Source organism: Seriola aureovittata, chromosome 13 (assembly GCF_021018895.1).
Source record: "Seriola aureovittata isolate HTS-2021-v1 ecotype China chromosome 13, ASM2101889v1, whole genome shotgun sequence".
In the NCBI taxonomy this organism is placed as follows: Eukaryota; Metazoa; Chordata; class Actinopteri; order Carangiformes; family Carangidae; genus Seriola; species Seriola aureovittata.
Genome location: NC_079376.1, coordinates 15,666,819 through 15,688,061, shown reverse-complemented (window position 1 = coordinate 15,688,061; position 21,243 = coordinate 15,666,819). Strand labels below are relative to the sequence as shown.

The 21,243-nt window shown below is 40.6% G+C and overlaps 2 protein-coding genes across 2 annotated transcripts; both read right to left on the bottom strand.

The window, feature by feature from the left end:
* Positions 1-1,040: 1,040 nt before the first annotated feature.
* lin52 (lin-52 DREAM MuvB core complex component) lies at positions 1,041-13,167 on the bottom strand. Its single transcript, XM_056392689.1, has 6 exons — positions 13,028-13,167; positions 10,867-10,941; positions 10,733-10,770; positions 10,527-10,593; positions 10,253-10,336; positions 1,041-1,483 (listed from the first exon to the last, which is right to left on the bottom strand). Exons 1-6 carry the CDS (start codon positions 13,044-13,046, stop codon positions 1,428-1,430), a joined length of 339 nt encoding a protein of 112 aa, XP_056248664.1. The 5' UTR covers positions 13,047-13,167; the 3' UTR covers positions 1,041-1,427.
* Positions 13,168-13,677: 510 nt separating this feature from the next.
* pomt2 (protein-O-mannosyltransferase 2) lies at positions 13,678-21,199 on the bottom strand. Its single transcript, XM_056394373.1, has 21 exons — positions 20,404-21,199; positions 20,230-20,314; positions 20,055-20,159; positions 19,797-19,905; positions 19,385-19,493; positions 18,264-18,423; positions 18,073-18,179; positions 17,911-17,993; positions 17,481-17,590; positions 17,309-17,375; positions 17,134-17,194; positions 16,924-17,002; positions 16,593-16,744; positions 16,406-16,497; positions 16,230-16,306; positions 16,069-16,140; positions 15,917-15,976; positions 15,728-15,833; positions 15,501-15,641; positions 14,875-14,986; positions 13,678-14,440 (listed from the first exon to the last, which is right to left on the bottom strand). Exons 1-21 carry the CDS (start codon positions 20,712-20,714, stop codon positions 14,335-14,337), a joined length of 2,304 nt encoding a protein of 767 aa, XP_056250348.1. The 5' UTR covers positions 20,715-21,199; the 3' UTR covers positions 13,678-14,334.
* Positions 21,200-21,243: the final 44 nt, after the last annotated feature.

Sequence of the window (21,243 nt, the reverse complement as noted above, 5' to 3'; positions counted from 1 at the left end):
TAGCAATCCATAACTGTCCACATACTCTGCTTGTTCACGCAGAAGAACGGTGACAAAGTGAGCGTCAACTTAAACTTCTCAGTATTTTACAGCGGGTTCCTGGTTAGGAAGTGTATGGGAATTTTAGTAAGCCTATTTTAAGTGATCGCAATTTTTAACCTTGACCTATGGAAATTTAATGTTATTAGAAAATAATGAACCCTTCTATCACCTATATTGTTGTATGTAGCCCTCTTTTGATTGGCTGAACTTTCTTTTCATTTGGACTACACACTGTCAAAACACCCCCTGTGTTTCCTGCCCATGAAAGCCATGCTGCGTTCAAGGCTCCCCAGATTCCTCCCTCCCTGTCCCAGGATATACTCCAGCAGCACACACGGGGGTGGTCGCTGCTTCTGAAAGCCGGAGAACTGTGTAAATAATCCATATTTTTTCGGAGGGGTAAACCAGGGTCCGTGGCGGCCTCTGTCCGTGTGAATCGGAAAAGACGTTTAGGGGCTTATTAGCAGCCCGCGGAGAAGTGTAACTTGTTGGGAGTGAGCGACCAGAGCCTCAGCGACATCTCCAGCCGAGAACAGTCCGAGGCATTGTCTTACCTAATTATGGCGGATGGACTTCTTTTTGTTTCCCATTCGGCATGCCTGTCTGATTCTCTTTTTGCCTGGCCGCTAGCTCCGACAACGCTGAAGTGTGCTAATTAGAAAAGAAATGGTCCTAGTAATTATGTCAACTCTCATTAACGGCGATGACAATGAGCAATATTATTTTTACGCAATGTTTTGTGTAGGGGACCCTGCTTCCAATGCTCATTAAATGGAAAACATGCCCTCGTAGCCGGGAAAGTACTCTCACGTCGGAGCTCCTTACATGTCCACAGCCGGAGAGGTGCTGCACTTTGTGGAATGGCAGAGGCATGAAGTTATGGCCCTAATTAAAAGTTGAACAGTCTCTGAAAACTGTTGCATCACCAAAGTGAGCTGCTTTGGCTGCAAACTTAATCACTTCAAGGGGTCTTCATGAACGAAAGGGAATCATCTTTCCATTTTAAAACTTTATTATACAACCTCACAAATTGCAAAAAATGTAAATCATGTTTAAAATAGAAATAAGAATAAATAGAGAACATTTAATCAAGGCAGGTCTACAAGCTACAGAGAAATTCTGTGAAAAGTAATAAATCATTTTAAGTTTCCATAAAAGGAAAAGCATCTATGAGGACAACAGGTGCACTGAGGAGTTTGAAGAAAACACCTCAGCTGTGTGAGTGAGCATTTTGCTCCAGTCTACGGGTTTGAAAGCAAAGTCTTTCAACTTTGTTGTGAAGGTCTGAACATATTCAGAGTATATTGCTAAATGCACATATCAGATTCGGTTTGAAATACCAAATCTCCTGTCTTTGGGGAAAAAAAAAAAAAAAAAAAGATTTGTCACTTCTTGGGTCTCTCCAAGATGTTCAGGAATTTCCCCCTGGTCATTTCCCTCGCTGGAAAACAAGAAGACACAACATCACATATTCAAGATCAACCACCGCACAGGTTAAGAGACCAGCTTTAATAATTATGCTTGTAAGAGACCAAGACTCCAGTTTGCTTTATTCCAGAAATCTTTCATGAGTTGGTAAAATCAGAACAAAGCTGTCAGTCTTACACAACATTTGCCTGCAGCTCGAACCACTTCTGAACTGTTGTTTAGTTATGCAAAGCATGTATTTAATATCTGCAGTATCAAGCTGGGAGGTAATTTACACAAACATCTGTTCTTTCAGGACATGGAAAACAACATAAAATGGAGATGTAGCTACCAAAGAGTCTTGTGGTTCGCTTGATTGCTGTCTCAATGACGTGAGGCACAAGCACTCAGACTTACACTTGCAAGTGTGTGTGTTTGTGTGTATGCACTTCACCAAGATGAGACAGAATAGAAGCCGAATATCTCTATTAACCTCAGCTTGTGATTAAAGAATATAGCCACGTATAAAATAAGTGACAGATGATTCATCTAAGCAGTAATTAAGTCTAAACATCAACAATTTTTTTTAGAATCATTGTTAATTTTCCCAAAGTTAAAACATTTTTTATCCCTTCAAACTTCAAAAAAAAAAAATCAAACCAAACAATCGGAGAAGTGAAAAAAACTTAGACGTTACTTTGCACAGAATTGTATTTTCACTTTGTTTTAGGTCTAAAGGACTGGGAAGCACTACTTTTGGTAATACACTGGATACAACTGTCGCTTTCGTTTCTTCCTTTTTCTTAGTATTTTTCCTACTCAGGAAGTTGATGCTTGAAGTTGGAGAGCAAGTTAATGTTGCTGGTTTCCTTCATCTAATATGATAACAAACTAATTATCTTTGGGTTTTATACCTCTTGCGGGAAACAATTTCAATGCTTGTTGGACTGGCTGTTGCCAACATGTTCAGGTGGACTGTAAAGACATTATTCGTGTTTAATAGAAGAAAGTCACAGTGGCTACTGTTTGCACTGGGAAGGAGCGTCATAACTACCAAAAAGACCTTTATGTTCATGAACTACCTGAGAAAAAAAACAACCTGTCACTCAAATAGCCTATTATTTATTCTGTTTTCACTGTATCATAAAGCGATGAACATTTAACCAATGTGTTAAATGATGAACATTTAACCAATGTGTTGAAGTTGGAGATTTAGTTGATATCACAACTTTATGAGACATCCTGTTGCATTTTGCATCACATTAATAGATACATTGTAGAATTTAAATGACATCTGTGATGCCAATAAAATATATCGGTAAAATAGCTAACAAAGCAGCGAGGTAACTCCATGCTGACAAGATGTGTGAGTGGAATCTAGTGAACTAGGTTTTCCACAAGTGTATTAACTCTGTGCCAAAGACAGTCCTGAAACTGAATCGTCCCTGCTGAAGGCCCTTTGTGAAACTGGTCTTCAGTGGGAGGGCAATCATTGCTGAGGCTTTTCTGTCAAAGACAAACTGTTGTGTCACTATAAAGACTGTGGGGATTTTCCTGCCTCATCATAAACCCTGGAGAGGCAGCATCCAGGTACAGTAATTACTCTTTGTTAAAGATAAGAAGAGCATCAGGCTCTCAGCTCCACTGCAGTTTTTATGAGCTGCAAAGCTGGAATCACCTCAGTGACTTTATTTGGCTTCTAACAAACCTTGTACATCACACAAATATAAGACTACAGAGCAGGAGAGTGAGGACTGATTGCAAACAGGCATTAAGCAGAAAGTCATCCACCTTCACAATGTACGAAGAATGTGATCAGGATCTCAACTGCTGTCTGCTGTGTGCTGGTGTGAAGGGCCCCCGCCTCCTCTGCCCACAGCGGCTAATGAAAAAGCCGGGGTGGATAGTAATTTAGATGAGTTGCACAGTGTGGAATGATAATGGTGCATCTGGGCGTGGGGGCCACGTCACCTTGAGGTGTCCGTCATTAGGTTAAAGATGATGCTAATTGGAATGGGATGGATTCATTTTGCACTTTGCTGTCTCTTCAAATCACGCTAAACAAAGTCATCAGGGGACCCCTGGACATGCATAAGGCACTTCAGATTGAAATGAAGCCATCAAAATTAGGCAAGGGAAAGTAATTACATTGAGATGACCCTAAAACCGCAAGTACATTGATGTCACTTTATTATTAAGAGCAGTTACACTAGCAACGGTAAAAGATAGCAGTTAATATTTTTGATTTTTAAGGTGTCATGCCTCTCTATCTCGTTATCCTTTTCTCCTTCTCTTGATGAGCCCAAACTGTAAAACAGATCAAGGATGGCTGAGCCACTCCTCCTGAGACCCCTCACCCCATTGAGCGTCTCATTAATTACGGCTCAGTTCAGCCGCCTGCTACTCAGATAGAAACTCATAGCATTGATATCATCACATTAAAGACCCAATTAAACGTAAGGCACTGCTCCATTTATAATGCGCAGCTCTTTTTATAAAAGAGGAAATATGGGAAAGCGATGTGATTGGCAGGGTGAGGGTGGGCTCTTGTTTTGATTTTGGGTCACCCCCCCCCCCCCCCCCCCCCCCCCCCCCCATATTCTATTCACGCATAAAAATACCAGTGTGGAGATAGGATCAAAAATTTGAAAAAAAAGGTTTTTAGACTTGACTGAGGTAGAGCAAAATTCAACAAAGTGGAATGTAAATATATATTTTTTCTAAATATTTAGCAGATAAATCTTGACATATGTGAAGAATGTGACTGTTAAATATCCCCTGAACCCTCTGCTCCACTAACAAAATGAAAAACATTTGTGTGGAGCAATGAGGACACCATCATCAAATTAATACACAAAACAAATATATACGCCATATTTCTATCACATTTCCACCTCGTTGTCGTTTGTTTGAGGTTTGACTGGCGCTTCTTTTAATTACATCATCTCACTGCGCCCCCTTCTTCTGCACTGATTTAATGGCACCTGACTTGAGAATTATTGCCACCAACTGTTTATCTCAATGCACACAACATTTCATGAGGGTAGTGGATGGAAACATGCATTAATTCACGTTCCTGTTTACTGATTATCTGGAAAATTTGTTTAAAATTTGCATTACATTTGGATGAATGAATGGATGGATGGACGGACGGATGGATGGATGGACGGATGGATGATGGATGGATAGTGTAACAGTCAAGCAACATGCAATGCCAGGACCCTGAAACTGGAATTCAGCCACTATTAATTTACACCTGAGACAGGTCAAAATGTCTTCGGGGAAATAAGCCTATGCTAACAGGAAAATGTAATACTCAAGGAAATGTCTTCGAAAAAATTAGACAATAAATGTCTGATTTCATCTTGGCTGCACTAGGCTTGCTACAGTGCTATGTTTAATGAATTTATTTTTTCCACAAGTGATTGCATATTTTTGTAGGATATACATGAACAGATGAGGTTATAGAGCCTCAAAAGCACACACCCACACACTTGCACACTTACCCACACCCACAGAGGCTTTGTCATACAACAGGAGAGATCAATACTGATTAGGGGGACTTAGAGATTTGTTTAGTTGATTAGAAAGGTCAATTACTAATTTTGCACTAAGTTAATCAGCATCTTGTTACAGCTGCCATCCATACTAAATGACACCTTATGGATTCTGTGAGCCATTTCTTTGCCCTGTTGATTTGTTGCGATCTAATTATCATTTAGCCTGAACTGGTCTGAGATTCCATCACAGTCTAACATGGTACTTTGGTAAACACAGTCACACTGTATAGTATGTAATATCTTTTACTTAAATTTGATATTCAGTATTGCTTGACTGCAATCCACTTCCCATCTAAACAATTCTAAATCATTTTCATCCATAAACAGACATAATACATATAAACAAACAGAGCTGAGTCAGGTTATCATCAGACTGAGAGGACACCATGGAGCAGATAACAGAGGAGTGTGTTAAAGGTTCCTGGCTTCTGTATCCCCAGCTCCCACATCAGGACAGTAATCCTCTGGATGTACATTTTTGTCTGATTACTGCTGCTGCGGTACATAACAACTATGCAGATTAACTTATATCTGAAGACAAATATGTCCTATAGCCTGAAGCTATTTAAAAATTTACGGTTTAGGCTTTCACATTTTACAATTTTAGTAAAGCTGACTGAAATTTTTTCTGTACAACCCAAATGTTTTGGCAGTTTTCTGTTGCACGATGGCAAATCCCTGGTGGCTCGAATGTAAATGCAAAGGAAACGCAGCAGTGTAACATCTTACTTTCCCCTCGTTTGTGGTGAGTGAGCAGGGTGTCATTGTCACAGCCTACTCCCAGCCCCCACCACAACTCCCCTGAGTATAAAATGAGAGTAATCATCACTCTGCGCCCCAACCCCCCCCCCCCCGCCTCTCTAGATGGCACGCTCCCGGTGAGCCGCTGGACCCCTGTTAGCTCCAAAGACAGATGACCACCTGGGTTAACTGGAGTCCTGGACCCCGGCCGTGACTGCCCCAATTCTCTTTCATTAAGAGTTAAGAGGACTTATCTGACCCTCACTGCCCATCTCCGAGTGCTGCTCAGCTATTACGGGCTGTAAGCTTTATTTAATGGATTTAACATCCACTTTCACCGCCCTCCTCCCCGGGGACAAGGGAGACACAGAGGAGATGACACACACAAACACACAAGCAAAGAAACACTCGGAGGCGCACATATTCAGCCTACACAGCCCCCCAACACCCCCCCCCCCCCCCCAACACCCCCGCCATGCAACACATACACCTGACGCTCATGTTTGTGTTCAAAATTCAATTACCCACTTATTGATACTTCACAGGGATATTTAAGATGCAGACACGAGCTGTGATTTCCCAGGGGAGCCACTGGTTCCTCTTTATGTCCCAACCGAGAGGGCCCACCCCTCCTCCTCCTCTTCCCTCTCCAATGCATTTTCGCCTGGCTGAGACACACACACACACTCGCTCACACACCAAAACAAACACATCTGCACCTCCCAACCCCTGCCCCAGCCTATGCCTGTTCAAGAGGTGTCCTTATTAATAGGCAATCAGTCAAAAATCATTCATTAAAAAGCCTAAAAGGTTTTACACCCGCAATATGATTAGCTGGGAAAGAAAATCCAATGAATTCCTAATGCCTTTATGGAAATGAGGTGTCATTTCCGATCTGCTCAGGGAGGCGGCAGGCAGCCAGAACTAAGGAACGGTGTTTGAGTGTGTGTGTGTGTGTGTGTGTGTGTGTGTGTGTGTGTTGTTGTTATGTGTTGAGCTCTGCCTCCCTCTTCTTTCACACAGCTCCAACACTGATCCTGCTTAAGATATGGACAGGGGTCTATCAGATACAGCTGCAACCTGCTACATCGAGGAAGGAGATACTTCATGTCACCCTGCTGCAAAATGTGCATGGAACAGCTAACAATTTTTCAACAATGGACCATGACTATGAGTAGCCGCACTATCATGAAACCGCACAGCTAATAATTTAAAGTGCAACACTGAGGGAGCCAATTCGAAAGAACTAATCACGCAATATTCAGTAACCTTGAACCTTGGATGATAAAGACTGAGCTTCTAAGCTCTTAAGCTAAACTGAACCATCCTTGATCATTCTTTCTCTTTTCTTACAAGGAAGTTGCCACCTTCAAGGAAACACAACACTGCCATTCATTGTGACTACGAGCCCACAGAGACACAGGGGAGAGGTGAGAAGACGAGCACGGCGTAGTAGTAGAGGTGAGGAGGAGGAGGAGGAGGAGGAAGGGTAGTAACGGCGGTGGTGGGGAGGCATCCCCTGTTCCTCATTCAGCGGCTGTCAGCTCAGGCACTTCATAACCGCCCGCCCCGCGGTCAGCCCGTCCTGATGGATTGATGGAGGCACATTAGCACCAGTGGGGCCCAGTGAATGCAATCATATTCAGCAGCGGCGTGCTTCTAATAGGCCGGAGATTGATCCTGAGGTTGAGGAGGAGGTGGTGGTGAATGCGGGCCCATTAGGAGCTGTCAGGGCAGGGCGACCTTCAGTCTCACCTTCACACAGGAGGGTGCAACAGGGGTCAGCCAGGGTCTGCGCCAGGTGGCATTAAGGCGGAGGAGAGGTGCTCTGTGGTGCTACAAAGGGAACAACAGGTGGTCCTACACCCAGAATACACCTAGACGCTCTTTTTATCTAGATATGAAAGTTTCCTGTTCTCTCTCTTCTAAAGGTTCTCTCTTTTTCCTGGACTTAAAAATGAAATATTTCTCCTGGTGTGTTTGATATTTTATATCTGGGTGAAAAGAGCAGTGAAAACTCTTATCGTCGGCCAGAGTTCTTGAAAAGGTATACACCTCTAGTCAATATTTTAATGTGAGTGGCAGCTTTCTTACTGTTATGAGCTCATGAGGTTTTCAACCCACCACAATAATGGAATGAAATTTTAATATTGGTGTATGTCCTCTTTTAGGCATGATTTAAAGAATTTTAAATGACATATTTTGATATCAATTTAAAGGAGGGGAGGCATTCTTGGCTTTTAATTAAGCTTCCACTGTGGGTCTGACTGACGGAGACACAGGTCACTTGAACTCTTATAAATCTCAATGAAATCCATTTTCTACAACTGCAGACTTTAGCACTGGTCCTACATTTTGTAATTTTCTGTTATTGATGAAATTGTCACTGAAGTTAGCTCGAGATACAACAATGATGACAGTACAGACACCGCAACTTGAGGAAAATCTAAATTAACGGGCAGGGTCGCTAATTAAAACCTTTCCTTTTCCTTATTGTCAGCACACCCTAACAACGCAAGTGTTAAATGGTAGTCAGAGGCCTTGAGCCCACCAGTGTGATAGAGCATCGTCACCAACTCCAGCAGCCATGTTACCAGCCGTCTCAGTAGCCGAGGCTCTCCAGTGCATCCCAAAGGAACACTCAGCTTTCAATTACCTCCAATAACAGCACTTATCAGAGTCCTGAGCTTTCCCCAGAGACCCGGGGCTTGATGCCCACGCTCAGCGGCCCACGACAGGGGCATTCATCACGGGGCGGAGTAACAGCTGGGGCCTGAGAAAGAGGCACGCGTCAAGCCCCTGTGGGACTAGACCGGGCCAGCGTCACACAGCCATTATTGGGGGTTCTTGGGGGGGAGCAATAAGGGGGCGTCGTGTCCTCCCTTCACATCTATGTTAATACATATGTACAGACATGAATATGCAGTAATATGTGCAACAGTGCACAATCTGCAAGAAAAATCAGAAACCAGCACTAATGCTGCTTAGCTGTAGAGGAATGGTAATGTCTGGTTCAGGTCCCCGCTCTCCCTGCAGTCGGGAGGGTGAGTTTTCACCGCTTGATTGTGCTCTGCCCATTAACCAGCTCCCTCTTTAATGGTCCCACATGTTGAAGGGGGGAGGGGCAGTAAATCCTGTCCCCTGCCCTCGCTCTGCCGTGACTCTGCGGTGTCTCGTTTATGGATAGTGAAGAGTGCACAAACATGATGAAAAAGTAGCCGAGATTTACAAGGCCTCCCCTGACAGCCAGGAAAAGGAGAAAATTAAACCAGAGAGCATTAAACAGGCACCCATTACAGGGCTGCTCCGACACCAATAATAACCATCATTGTGTCCCGTCATCCCGAGGTACATGACATGATTGCAAAGCCTGCAGTCCTGCGCCTATGACAGCTAACATCTTTATACCAGCCAGATTACGTGCTTCTCTGGGTTTAGAGAAGTCAGGCAGATTAGACACGTTTTCAACAAAATTAAGATGCGACTTGTGGTCTATGCAAATACAGCACATACTACACAATCTTTACATGCTTCCTGTAGCCTCCTAATATGCATTTACTCTTTTCTTGGCTTTCCTGACTGCCATAGTTTATCTGTATAGATATGTGTGCATTATACCATCACCAAAAATCTTAACCATGTCACTCAATCTGGAATCAACTGCCTTTACTAAAATCTGATGATCTCTTTAGATAATTAAAAAGTTCCTACTTATGCATCTCACAAATTTTATCAAAGCTCTTCTACATTTTGTTTGGCTTCATTTGATTGATAAGTACTGGCTGTTTTTATGTCGTTTTTACAAAGTAGTGTGTTCCTCACAAGGGCTGAAGGCAACTGCAACATTTCAGATCAGATCACTTTGCCCTTATGCACAGATATGTTGGTTGAATTTGACTGATTTAACCGCCATTTATATTTATTTATATATCTGACCCCAGTAAGAGAGCAGCTATACCACAATTCTTCATTGCTTGTGTTTTACACTGGATAAATAAATACCCATTTTTCTCTTAGGAAAATATGAGCACTTATCTACATCTCTCTAATCCACACTCCACAAGGATTATGACAATGGAGGTAGTGGGGAATGGATTAAAAACTAGATTTTGCATCCATCAAATGCTTGAGCACTTGTTGTATGGGCTCTTGTGAGCATGCCCTTGTTTCTTACCTTTTCCAATTTAACAAGATTGACCTAAATCCAATTATTTTTAAGAGCTCAAGGTCAGCTTATTTACACAGTTTGACATGAATGGAGAGCTGATTCTAAATTGCAAAGTTACGTTTTCTACATTATCCTTTATGTCCGTGGAAAAAGTCAACCTGCTTTTGGATGCCTAGAAATCCACCAGCTAGATAGAGAAAGGCAATGAGCACCATCTAGTGGTAACATGTGACTAACTCATTTTAATATCAAGAAACCTGAAGGATGGACCAATCCAAAGTCTTTTAGAAATATTAAACGTACATTGGTGTGTATGTGTTGTTCATGTACTCACACTCTTCTAAGCCCAGCTGGTAAGCGAGGTTCTGAAGTCCTTTAACCTTCTCCATCAGGTTGGCTGTGGTCAGACTCCCCAGCTCTACAGAAGGATAACAGGACACATAATGAAAGCTCTCAGCTACATGTAACTAGTTTTAGTAAAATGTTATCCCATTTGACAGGATTATAATTTAATGCTGTTTCTGTCCACACTCGCTACAATCATCCTGTTTAACACCAACTTTTACAGGTACATTGAAATTGTTTCATACATGTATACATGTACATACCTTTCAACATTTCAATGTCCTCAGTCTCTAGCTCAGCCATCCACTTGGGAGGTGAATTAGTGATGGGCTGTAATGTAAGACACAACAAACGTCTCAGCAGACAACTCATGAAAGATTTACACAGCAGGCTAATATATTCCAGTATGTCAAGGCTATTTAATCATCTACTTTGTAAATCAAAGTCAGCCACGGTGAATCTAACTCACATTTTTACAAGATGCAGCAAATTCTGCAACTCCGGGCACTGTGTGAGAGATTACAGGATAATTAAGACTCAGACAAAATGAAACATAATTCCATAATAACTAATAATACATGAGCAGGGAGAATATGAACTTACACTGTTCTGGCCAAAGGTCTGGTGACGCTCTGTCCAACTTCTCAAAACTCAGCAAAGACGACTCAAAATCGTCACCTATCATGACACAAAGTATATTTTTGTTTTTAACATTTTCTATGGAAAATTCATAAATCCTGTATGTAAATAATGCAATGACACAATTTAAGACAGAATCTGAAAGCGAGCACCGATGAACACTTCTTGGTGGTTTTGGTGGATTGAGTACTTTTTAGTTGTATGTTAAACTCTGAGCAACAAAAGTGGTGGAAACATTGCTTCATTTCTAGTGAAGCAATGTTAAAATTTAAGTCAGTGCTTCAACAACATAAAGTACATATTATTTTGGACATACTTCGATACACCTTACAAGTGTTGTATTGATACAAGTTATCTCATGTATAGAGCTGTAACAATTGGTCAATTAACTGATCAGCAGATAATTAATTGCCAATTGAATAATCATTTCAGTTGGTCAGACAAAAAATCGGAACAGATTGGGCTGTGGGAAATGATAACAGGCATTTTTCCTCCTTTTACCATTTTATAACATTATAAAGACAAAACAATCAATCAAAAATATTCAAAGATTAATTGATAATAAAAATGATCATTAAGCTCCGGTACTGGTCACATGGCAGCACATAAACAGGCATATGCAAAACTTATTATGGGAAATGCGTATCATAGTGGCCAAAATAATGAATGACAAAATAAATAATTATAAAGCTCCATGTTCATGGTTTAGAAATTAAAATACAGATGGGTGACAAATTAATAGAAAAGCACAAAAAAATTCTCTTGGACAGGTGTTGTTCCACCTTGAGCCTCCAAAACAGCTTCATTGCTTCCCTGTCATTTGTTCAGATATTTCCTTTAATTTGTCACCCATCTGTATGTCATCATCTATTTCTTGAAAGTACAATTTAGTTTAGTCACCTGGTTAAATATATGCAGCTTAAGAGGGGCATGTACACTCAGTGGCCACTTTGTTAGGTACACCTGATCAATCTATTGCAATTCAATATATTGTTGCAGCCATATATTCTACCTTCGCAGAGATGATAATGTTCAGTTTTTGTTGGCATTGTCAGAAATGTATAAGTTCAAGCATATGTTTACTGAGGATACATTTAAAGATGGTGTTGTATTGGACTACTTTACATTAAAAGGTGTTTCATGAGGGAGGCTGAATATAAGAAACACCCCTGGATATAATGTAGTCCAGTACAACCATCACTCAATACTGAAACGTATTGAAGCTGAAACAATAAGTTGATTAACTTATGAGCTCACTGACTGTTTTGATAATCAATTAATCATTTCAGTGTTTTTTTAAACAAAAAAAGTGAAAAATTATCTGGCTCCAGCTTCTGAAAAGGCTGCTTATCTCCGCATTTATCATCGTAAACTGAATATCTTTGGGTTTTGGACATTTGTTAAGACAAAACAGGACATTTTCAACTTGGATTCAATTCATTAATTGGAATTGGTTAATCAATTAATAAACTCTTGATTGATTAATCGAAAAAAATAATCGGCACATTAAACTTTAATGATCATTAGTTGGTTGGAACCCTATAACATTTAATTATATCAACATCTCTATGACAGTGGCTACAGACCTGAACATTATAGGGTCCATATAAGAAGACTTTATAGCATAACAGATGTATTCTGCATTAGACTGTGCAAGTGTGGACACTGAGTGTGGACAGTACACTATAGGACTACTTCACTGTAAAAATCCAACACGAGTGTACAATCTGTATGAATAATAACGTTGAGTTCAAGGCGAAACGTGAAAAATAGAAAAGACAACCGTGAGTAAAACATAAATAACTACGATGTTGTGAAACAAAACAGTGTAACTGTTCCCCATTAAGGAAACGGCTGGTTGAACTTGTATGTAGTGCCGCAGCAGCGGATGTTTTGGGTGAAGCTGTACGTTAGGTTCAGGCTCTCTGAGTCTGCTGTGCTTCCCTTTAGCCAACGGAAGACAAAAACATCCCCAAACAGTAAAGATACAGCGCTAACATGTGTGTTTTGTCGTCTCGGGGTGTTCGTGTAACACAGCATTGGAGTCGGTAACGGTTTAGTGCGCTTGATAAGGTCAAATTTACGATTTATACACGGCATAGCAGGGTAAGGAATTAGAATTTACCTCCATTTGGAGACGCCATCTTCAGAATAAACACGTGACGAACGAAGACCAATCACAGCAGCCGTCCTCGGAGTTGACGCGTAGCGGTGTACTTCACAAACGCGCCACCGGGCGGTACACCGGGTTATTGTTGAGCATCGAGGTGAAGACTCAGGTAGAAAAATACGTTTTATACGTGGACCCCACCCATTTCCTACGTTAAACATTCACAGCACAATTCCCCTTTTTAGACACATGAACAAATGATCAAATACATTATCATATTCTAACAATCTTAAAATTATTATATTCTCATTTTTATCTTTTTGTGTTTTTTCAATTACTTATATTATTATCTATGGGAAAACATATATCCACTTTTTGTAAATAATGTAGTGATAGCGAGAAGTAAAGTTTCATGGCATTAATTTCATCTACATTAATTGGTCTCATTTATTTTTTTAATGTTTTGAGGCCGCTTTTGTTTTACAGTGCCATTAAAGTTGTTTCAAGGATGAAAACATTTGTAAATATATTAGCACATTTCTGTTTATTTCTGTTTTAGATCAAGGGCCATAATTCATTCAGAGGGGTTACTAGGTGGTGGATATTGGTGAGATAAGTAGAACCAAGATGAAACACGGAAGATATAATCATAACTAAGAACAGACTACAAGAATATTGTAGTTTATTGATCACATTGAAATGTACACAACACTGAGAGTCAGTAGTAGTCTTAGTGTCAAAACAGAAGCCAGTACTGGATAGCACTATGGCTTAATGAAATACAAAAATAATGGACACTAAGATCAAGACAACAGCAAACGGAAAAAAAAGGATATCTCTGACATCCTATAACTATGTAACAAAACGTTTTTTTAAACTGGTGAGTACGGAGATACAGCATTAAACCTTTCTGTCACTAGTTCCAGGCACTTTAGCTTATTATTGTTGCTCTTTATTGTGACACATACAGTACACACTACGATCAGGATGTAAGATGTCTTGTGAGTTAAGGCAGCTTGGTGAAGAATATGTGTCTGGATCTTTATTCTCAAATACTCCACAACACTCTGGCTTTCATATGTTCTGACTCAGGTCTGTGTTGTCAAGCTTTCTTTACACTACAATACTTGGAAATATTGAGAAACATGAATACTTGGACAGGTAGTATAACAGTGTGTATAGTCAGTACCTTATGAAAATAATTTCAATGTGTAAACACGCTAAGACCACAAGTCTGTGAGACACATAATTCATTTAAGTCCCTCATATTCAGAGCAGTTGCTATATATCCTATCATTGGTGTTGTCTTCATGCAAAGTTGACTAGAACTCCCAGGAGTCCATCCACTTCAGGCCAGCCATGGCGCTGCCCGGCTCGTGTGCCAGAGGACCCGTCATGCCATAGGAGAGTGGATGGAACAGGTAGAAACTAACAGACAGGGAAAGGATTTCAGTGATTTACACAAAGTCAACGAAGTGCTTTCAGTCTAAGCTAATCTAAGCCTGCTCGCTCTAGGGTCAAACTGGAGTGGTATCCATCTTGTCATCTGACTGCCAGCAAGAAGGCGTATAAATGTATTTCCCAAAATGTCAAACTACGACTTTAATATCACTGACTTTATCTTCATCTTCACGTCAACCCACAGCAGATAGAAGAGAGGGCATAAATGTGTTTTGGGGCTTTTCAAAAGGCATTTTAAGTGTAACAAGGGAAAATGGGTTTAACAGCAATCGTGTAATCACTAGAAACCTCATTAAATGCAATAGACATTACATAGTGATAATAAACTTTTTATGACAGCTTAAGAATGAACTACAATACATTTTTTTCCTTCACAGTAATGACTCTACTGGTCAGCTCACCTGTAAAGAGCAGTTAACAGAAGGACCATCTGCCCGGCTCGTTCCAACCAATCACAATAAGGTGGGCGGAGCAGCAAGTCAGCACTTTTTAATAGGATGTCTAGTGTAATTCCTGTGAGAAAGAAACACAATGCATTAACAAGAAAACCACCATGACTGCTTTGTCTATATAAGGGGTTCTCAATGCCTCAAACCCTATCAGACAAAACATGGGTGTGGGCTACAACCCTGTTTATGTTTTTTAGTCTATATTTTTTTACGTTTTGGATAACCTGCACCATTAAAATGCGTCATCAGCAGTTCCTGTTAGCAATGTCCCCACAAGAGTACAGACAACTATCGCTGGATTAATTTGATACAAAAGAAAACTTCTTCTCAGAAATGTTCTGGAGTTAAAAGAACAGACTTTTTTCTTTGACTTCTAAACAGAGATGGAGAGATTTATTCATGGTGGACAAAGGAGATAATGATATCCTCAGAAAGTGTAAGGTTCGGACTCTGAGAACAAGTATGATTAAGTACCTTAATTCGCCTTATCTGGTATCTTTGCCTCTTATCTTACCCCTTCAAACCTCTGCTCTATTAATGGAATAGAATAGAAGGTAAAATGCATTGGGATTTAATACCTGTTAGCATGCTGCTGAAGAGCATGGCAGGGAAGTAGTGGTGATAGTAGAGGACACGGCCCATAGTATAGAAAGGTGCATAGTGAAGCAGCCAACCGAGGAGAAGCAGTCCTCCCCCTCTCATAAGCACATGAGAGTGCTCTGAAACAGAGTGGAGTACAGAACATTTACAATACGTTTAAATCATCTTTTTAATATAATATCAATATCAATATCAATACTTATACCTATTCTTTTTTGGCCCAATGAGAAACCTCGTTGCAGGGCTACAGAGGCCACTGCCACCATGATCAGATATAGTCCCAAACTGGCCAGATTCATCCACCAGAGCACCTGAAAAAGAATATTCCATCATGAGGGCTTTAATGTGCATTGGTCAGACAAGAGCGACGACTGGATAATGAAACTTGACTTACAGGGTTCCCCAGCAGATAAACACGATACTCTGTCTCATTCACTCCTGAGAACCTCAATCCCTTTTACAAGAATAAACCAAGAACATTTGAAGTTAAAAATTGCACACATGCATTTCATTTGAATTTTTTATAGCGTAAATCATTCAGTGCACCTGGTAGTTGATGGGCCAGTGCCAGGGTTTTGAGTTCATCTCATTGTCTTTGGGTTTCAAGCCACTGTTACCCTGAATAGACACGTTTTTTTGGTTTTAATAAATGGTTTCTGATAAAACTTGTTCTTTAAGCACAGATGGATTTTCTCAGTGTTTCTTACTCTGATCATAACAATGTGGGACTCCAGTAAGATCTCCAGAAAATGGGGCTTCAGCACAGACAGACTAATGTTGGGCACTGCCAAAACATACAGAAGGAAAAGTAAAATGTTCGTTAGTGTTTGACATCAAGATATATATATATACAAAAAGGAGCACAAGTGATGTTGTATCATACATTTAGGGTTGATATGATCTTCAATGTTCCACTGAGAACTTGGAGTTTCCTTCAAGTAGGGACTACAGGTCACCTCCACCTGTTCCCAGCCCCTGAATGGAAACAAAAGTTATAGTACACTTCCACACAAACAAAGAATCTTGAATAGAAGAGGAAGTGGGGTCAGAGCAGAGAAGATTAGTTGTACCACTTTGGAAGAGTCTTGCCAGAGGAGTAAAGCACGCAGCCGGTAGCTCGGTGCAGAAAGCGGACTTTGCTGCGGAGCACCTTCACCAGGTCACCCTTCTGACCTCCACACACCTCCACCTGCCACAGGTCATTAGCGTCTCCTGTGCCATTCTAAGAACAGAGCAAAGATACAGCGGTGCGTTAAGCTCAGGATGCACAGAGATATAATGGCATGCAATCACAATCTGATGTGGCTGTTGCTAAACAGTTTGGAGTCTCTGAATGGCAGTGAAAGGTAAGGTATGTCATGAGTCAATTGTTGTGCTTCACATAAGGTGGGCTATACTCACAGTGCCATAACCTGTAACCTGGAAGTGTTTCTTGGTCATTGGGGCCTCATGGAGGTGACTGTGAAGGTTGCGAGTTGTTCTGAAGGGACCACAAAAAAAAAAGAAAAAAAAGGCCATTATAGAATGCAGATGGAGATTAAGATTAAAATGAAATTTTATCATTTAAATTAGCTGGGATTAAGTAATACATTTCATGGGTGTTATACATACTCTTTGTGCTCCAATCGAATGACGTCACCATGACGAACCAGGTCAGGGGTCCCAGATTGAGCTTAATAAGGATAAACAAAGGAGAATAACAATAAGAGACTCATTCATTGCTTCCTTATGACTTAAATGAATGTTACAGGTATCTCTAAACAGTAAATCGACATCATCTTCTCACATTCATTATTATTCTGTCTGTGAACGAGCCACAAATTGTTGTAGTCCTTATGGAGATAGGCTGTCACCTGTAAGGAAAAAGCAAGGTTTATTTAGAATAAATAAAATGATCATAAGTGTTAGCATATATAACTATGGTTGTGGATGTTTAACAGTTGAACCTGTAGCCTGACCTGCTGCTGCCGTGCTCCCACTCCCTCTGGGTATAAGTGCCAATGAGAGTGCAAATAGCCTCCAGCAATACGGAGATTTTTCACAGTAATGGTGGAGCCATATGCCAGATCTACATCATAAGAACAACATGGTATCAAGAGGACCACATCATTAAAACACAATATATTTAATGGAAAATGCCTTTTTAAACATCATTAAAAGTGACACCAGTCAATTACGGAACTGAACATAAAACAGAACAGTAAGCCTCAATAGTAAAACCCTGCTGCGTAACTTTATGAAGAAAACGCTTCAGCCCATCTGGCTGTCATCAATACTAAAGGAATGCCTCCATTTCTCTTTGACCTCCCTCACATCTTCATTTTAGTGTTTTAGTAAACACAGCTGCAGCACCATGTGGTTTTATTCACGCATGTGTTTGGGACTCACACTCAGGCATGGATGCATTGTGTAGGTTGTTCCCGATTAAACGGGACTGAAAGGCAGAACTGAAGAAGCCATCTCCCGGTCCACTGGTGAGAGAAAGCAATCATGACGACTTAAACAGTGCCGTGGATAGTATTTTGTGAGCTGAGCAGTAATCACACTCACCTTTTGTTCAACACAACAAAGTGAATGGCAAATACTGTCACATAGAGGAAGACTGGGAGGAGGATGAGCCCAACAACCCGAGCCAGGAAGTGCTTTGCAATGTCCACCTGCAGCCAGAAAAGAAAGTCAGAAGAGCAGCCAAACATCACGCATTACTCAACAACACTCTCTAAAAATGTGCTTTTGTTTACCAGTGATAGACTGAGGTCTCCCAGAAGTCTCCAAAGGTCCCACACTGTGTTCAGTCCAACCAGGAGGATGACAAACAGACCAACAAACTTCACTCCCATGGCCCCAGCAAGGTTTACACCAGTCAGTACCAGCCACAGCCACCAGGAGGCGGTGAAAGGCCTGAAAGCAAAAGCCAGCAGGGAACAATCATGTGTATTGTGTTCTTATTAAAAAGATAGAGAAATGTCGACATCCCATATTGTGCTTAGGTTCCACCCATTAAACATTATCAGATTTGTTCTTATTGGAAGAAACTAGTAGTGTTTTAGGAATGTAATTACAATTGTTGTATTATATTGTCATATTTTTTTAGCAATCATTTAATTAGTCTGCAAAATTTCCCAAGGTAAAGATAGATGTTCATCACAAGACCCCAGAGTCTTAAATCTGTTTATTATACACAAAATATCAGCAGTTTTAAATTAATTATGTGCAATTTGAAATAATCATGCAGTGAATGTATGGCACTTTACCTGAAAATTAGTGCATTGATTGATAATAAACTAATTTAAATTATCAAGAAATAGTCAAAATAGTCATCTGTTTGTTTACTGTTGACCAGGTAAGAGTTTCAGTTCTACACTGCAAAGGACAAGACAGACTAAAATTATCGCTTTGTCGTAACCTGCCTCCCTCACTCAGACTAGTTTCAGGTTACATCCCTGTTTATCCAAATTCATAGAAAATATGAACCATTTGTGTGAAATGTTGTCACAAGTCTTGAGTTGTGGCTAAAAACATGTTTTGTGCGGTCACAGCGACCTTTAACTTTGACCAGCAAAATCGAATCAGTTCGTCCTTGAGTCCAAGTGAGCATTTGTGCCGAATGTGAGGAGATTCCCTTGAGGAGTTCCCAAGATATTGAGCTCATTAGGCCTAAATCTTTTTTGTGAAGTAACTGTCATCTTGAGTTCATCCTTGAGTCCAAGTCAATCTCCGTCCTCCGTTCCCTCCCGGCATTACTATCACAGTCAAGAGCAGGGGCGGACGGACAACCCGAAAACATAATGCATCTGGCCCTGGCTGTCACCGGAGTGGAGGCATATAAAACTAAAATTAATGTTCGACCTGTTCCACCTACCTGTACCTCTGCCGGCTGAACTTGACCATGCTAAGCACTGCTGCCATGATGAAGAACATGAGTATAGGGTCTAACAGGATGTACTGGGAAATGGTGACACAGCCAGTGTCTGTCAGGAGAGTGAAATGAAGCAACAACAGGATAAATTCATGGTGCTGGACCTATAAATATAGTTTGGCATTTAAATAGATTTTCTTAAGATACAGTATACTTTTGGTATCCATCAAAATTGTTGTCGGCAAAATATACGTCAAATAAAATAAAAATTATTATGAATTTATTCCTCTGCTCTCAGAATGTGTATATGCAGAAAGAAAAACAAGGAAATTGGAAGGTATAGTAATCAGTGTACTGCAAGTTTAACATGTTCTTGAGTTGTGGAACCTTTTTAAACAATTAGACAATTACTCACCAAATATGAGCAGAGTGGCAGTGATGAGAGCAGCAGTGTGAGACTGAGACAACTCCAGCACTATGAGGTAGGCAAAGACTGGGAGAAAGGAGCCCAACACAGCACAAAACTGTAGATCATAAGAGCAGGACAGATGCATCAGCAGTCATAATATGTTGTCTTTTTAACACTGTGACAAGACTATATGTATATATTCAAACTGTATTGTCAATTGACGATTGGAAAAGAGCAGTTTTTCTAGTGTGGAAAGCAGCTTACTCCTCTCATGCCCCAGTAGTTGTGGTGTTCATATTTGTCTCCTGGCTTTATGAAAGGAAAGGTTCCATCATAGCCGGTCATGTAACCAGCGAGACCTATCAGCATCTAGGACAGAGTAAAAGAGGTTAATAATGAAGAGATTTGCCAACATGAAAAGGATAATCTGCCATCTCACTTTTCCAAGAGGCGGATGGACATCAAAGAAGAAGGTCCTGTTGATGTAGTAGCTTCCCATCTTTCCAAAGTGTGTCTCATCCCAGCTGAAACACAGAATCAAGTCATCAAGAACCAATGGCACACAAATATGTTCAAAATAATGTGCATATTTTAAGGGGGGACCTTTACTTACCACACATGAGGGGGCTCTGTTATCTTGTACAGACGTGTAGAGAGGGACAGCCCCACCACTAACATCAGAAACACTTTGTTCTGTGGCTCGTCACTGAAACTTCCTCTTGCCGATAACTGAGCAGATGTCCCATTTGAGGACTGGGTGTCATCTTCTGGCTTGAGTCCAGCCGTGTGACGGTTTTTGTCCTTCAACACAGGAGTAGATGGGGTGCGGAGGGTCTTTTCTGAAGTGGGAAAGGTTTTCCTGTTTCGCAGTGTTGAAGGATCCCCTGTTTTGTTCCTCTGAGTAATGCATTCTTCTTTTGCCATGAGGAAATAAAACCTGGAATAAAATGACCAGACCCCCTTCCAAGCCAGGTAAGGTCCAATATTTGGCAATTGTACCAAATCATATACTAATAGTTAGTTAATGAGTGATGTCTAGATGATGTATAATTGTACTATCAGGGGACAAATACTACATTTAGCATAAATATTAGTAAGATTAAACACTGGCGAACCAGGTATCAGTTGTCAGTATTGTACGTTATGTCAAAAAAGGCAAAGCTGACAGTTACTGTCACACCTTTCCTACTCAACAAATTATCAGACATAATATTAGTTACAATGTCGCCAAGCTATCAGGACATTTTCATCTATAAGATACTTATCCTAGCTTCCTTTTTATAACCAAATATCCGGTTCCAAATAATAATAAGTAGCAAAGTGCCCGCCTTTCTCTATCGGCTAAAATTATCGTTTTGTTATTCAAAGATTTACATTAGCAGTACAACAAGAGCACGAGAGGTTGTAGCTCCAGTCCACGACACACGTAAAGAGCGAGAGGGATTCTGGGAGG

Excerpts from the sequence above, each read along its gene's own strand:
- lin52 (XM_056392689.1), bottom strand. Across the intron at positions 10,337-10,526 it reads GGACATTGAAATGTTGAAAG|AGCTGGGGAGTCTGACCACA; the intron begins GTATGTACATGT and ends ATCCTTCTGTAG. Across the intron at positions 1,484-10,252 it reads CCAGCTGGGCTTAGAAGAGT|CGAGGGAAATGACCAGGGGG; the intron begins GTGAGTACATGA and ends CTTGTTTTCCAG.
- pomt2 (XM_056394373.1), bottom strand. The coding sequence starts at position 20,714 with ATGGCAAAAGAAGAATGCATTACTCAGAGGAACAAAACAGGGGATCCT. Across the intron at positions 20,315-20,403 it reads ACAGAGCCCCCTCATGTGTG|CTGGGATGAGACACACTTTG; the intron begins GTAAGTAAAGGT and ends TCTGTGTTTCAG. Across the intron at positions 16,745-16,923 it reads AGGTTACAGGTTATGGCACT|AATGGCACAGGAGACGCTAA; the intron begins GTGAGTATAGCC and ends CTCTGTTCTTAG.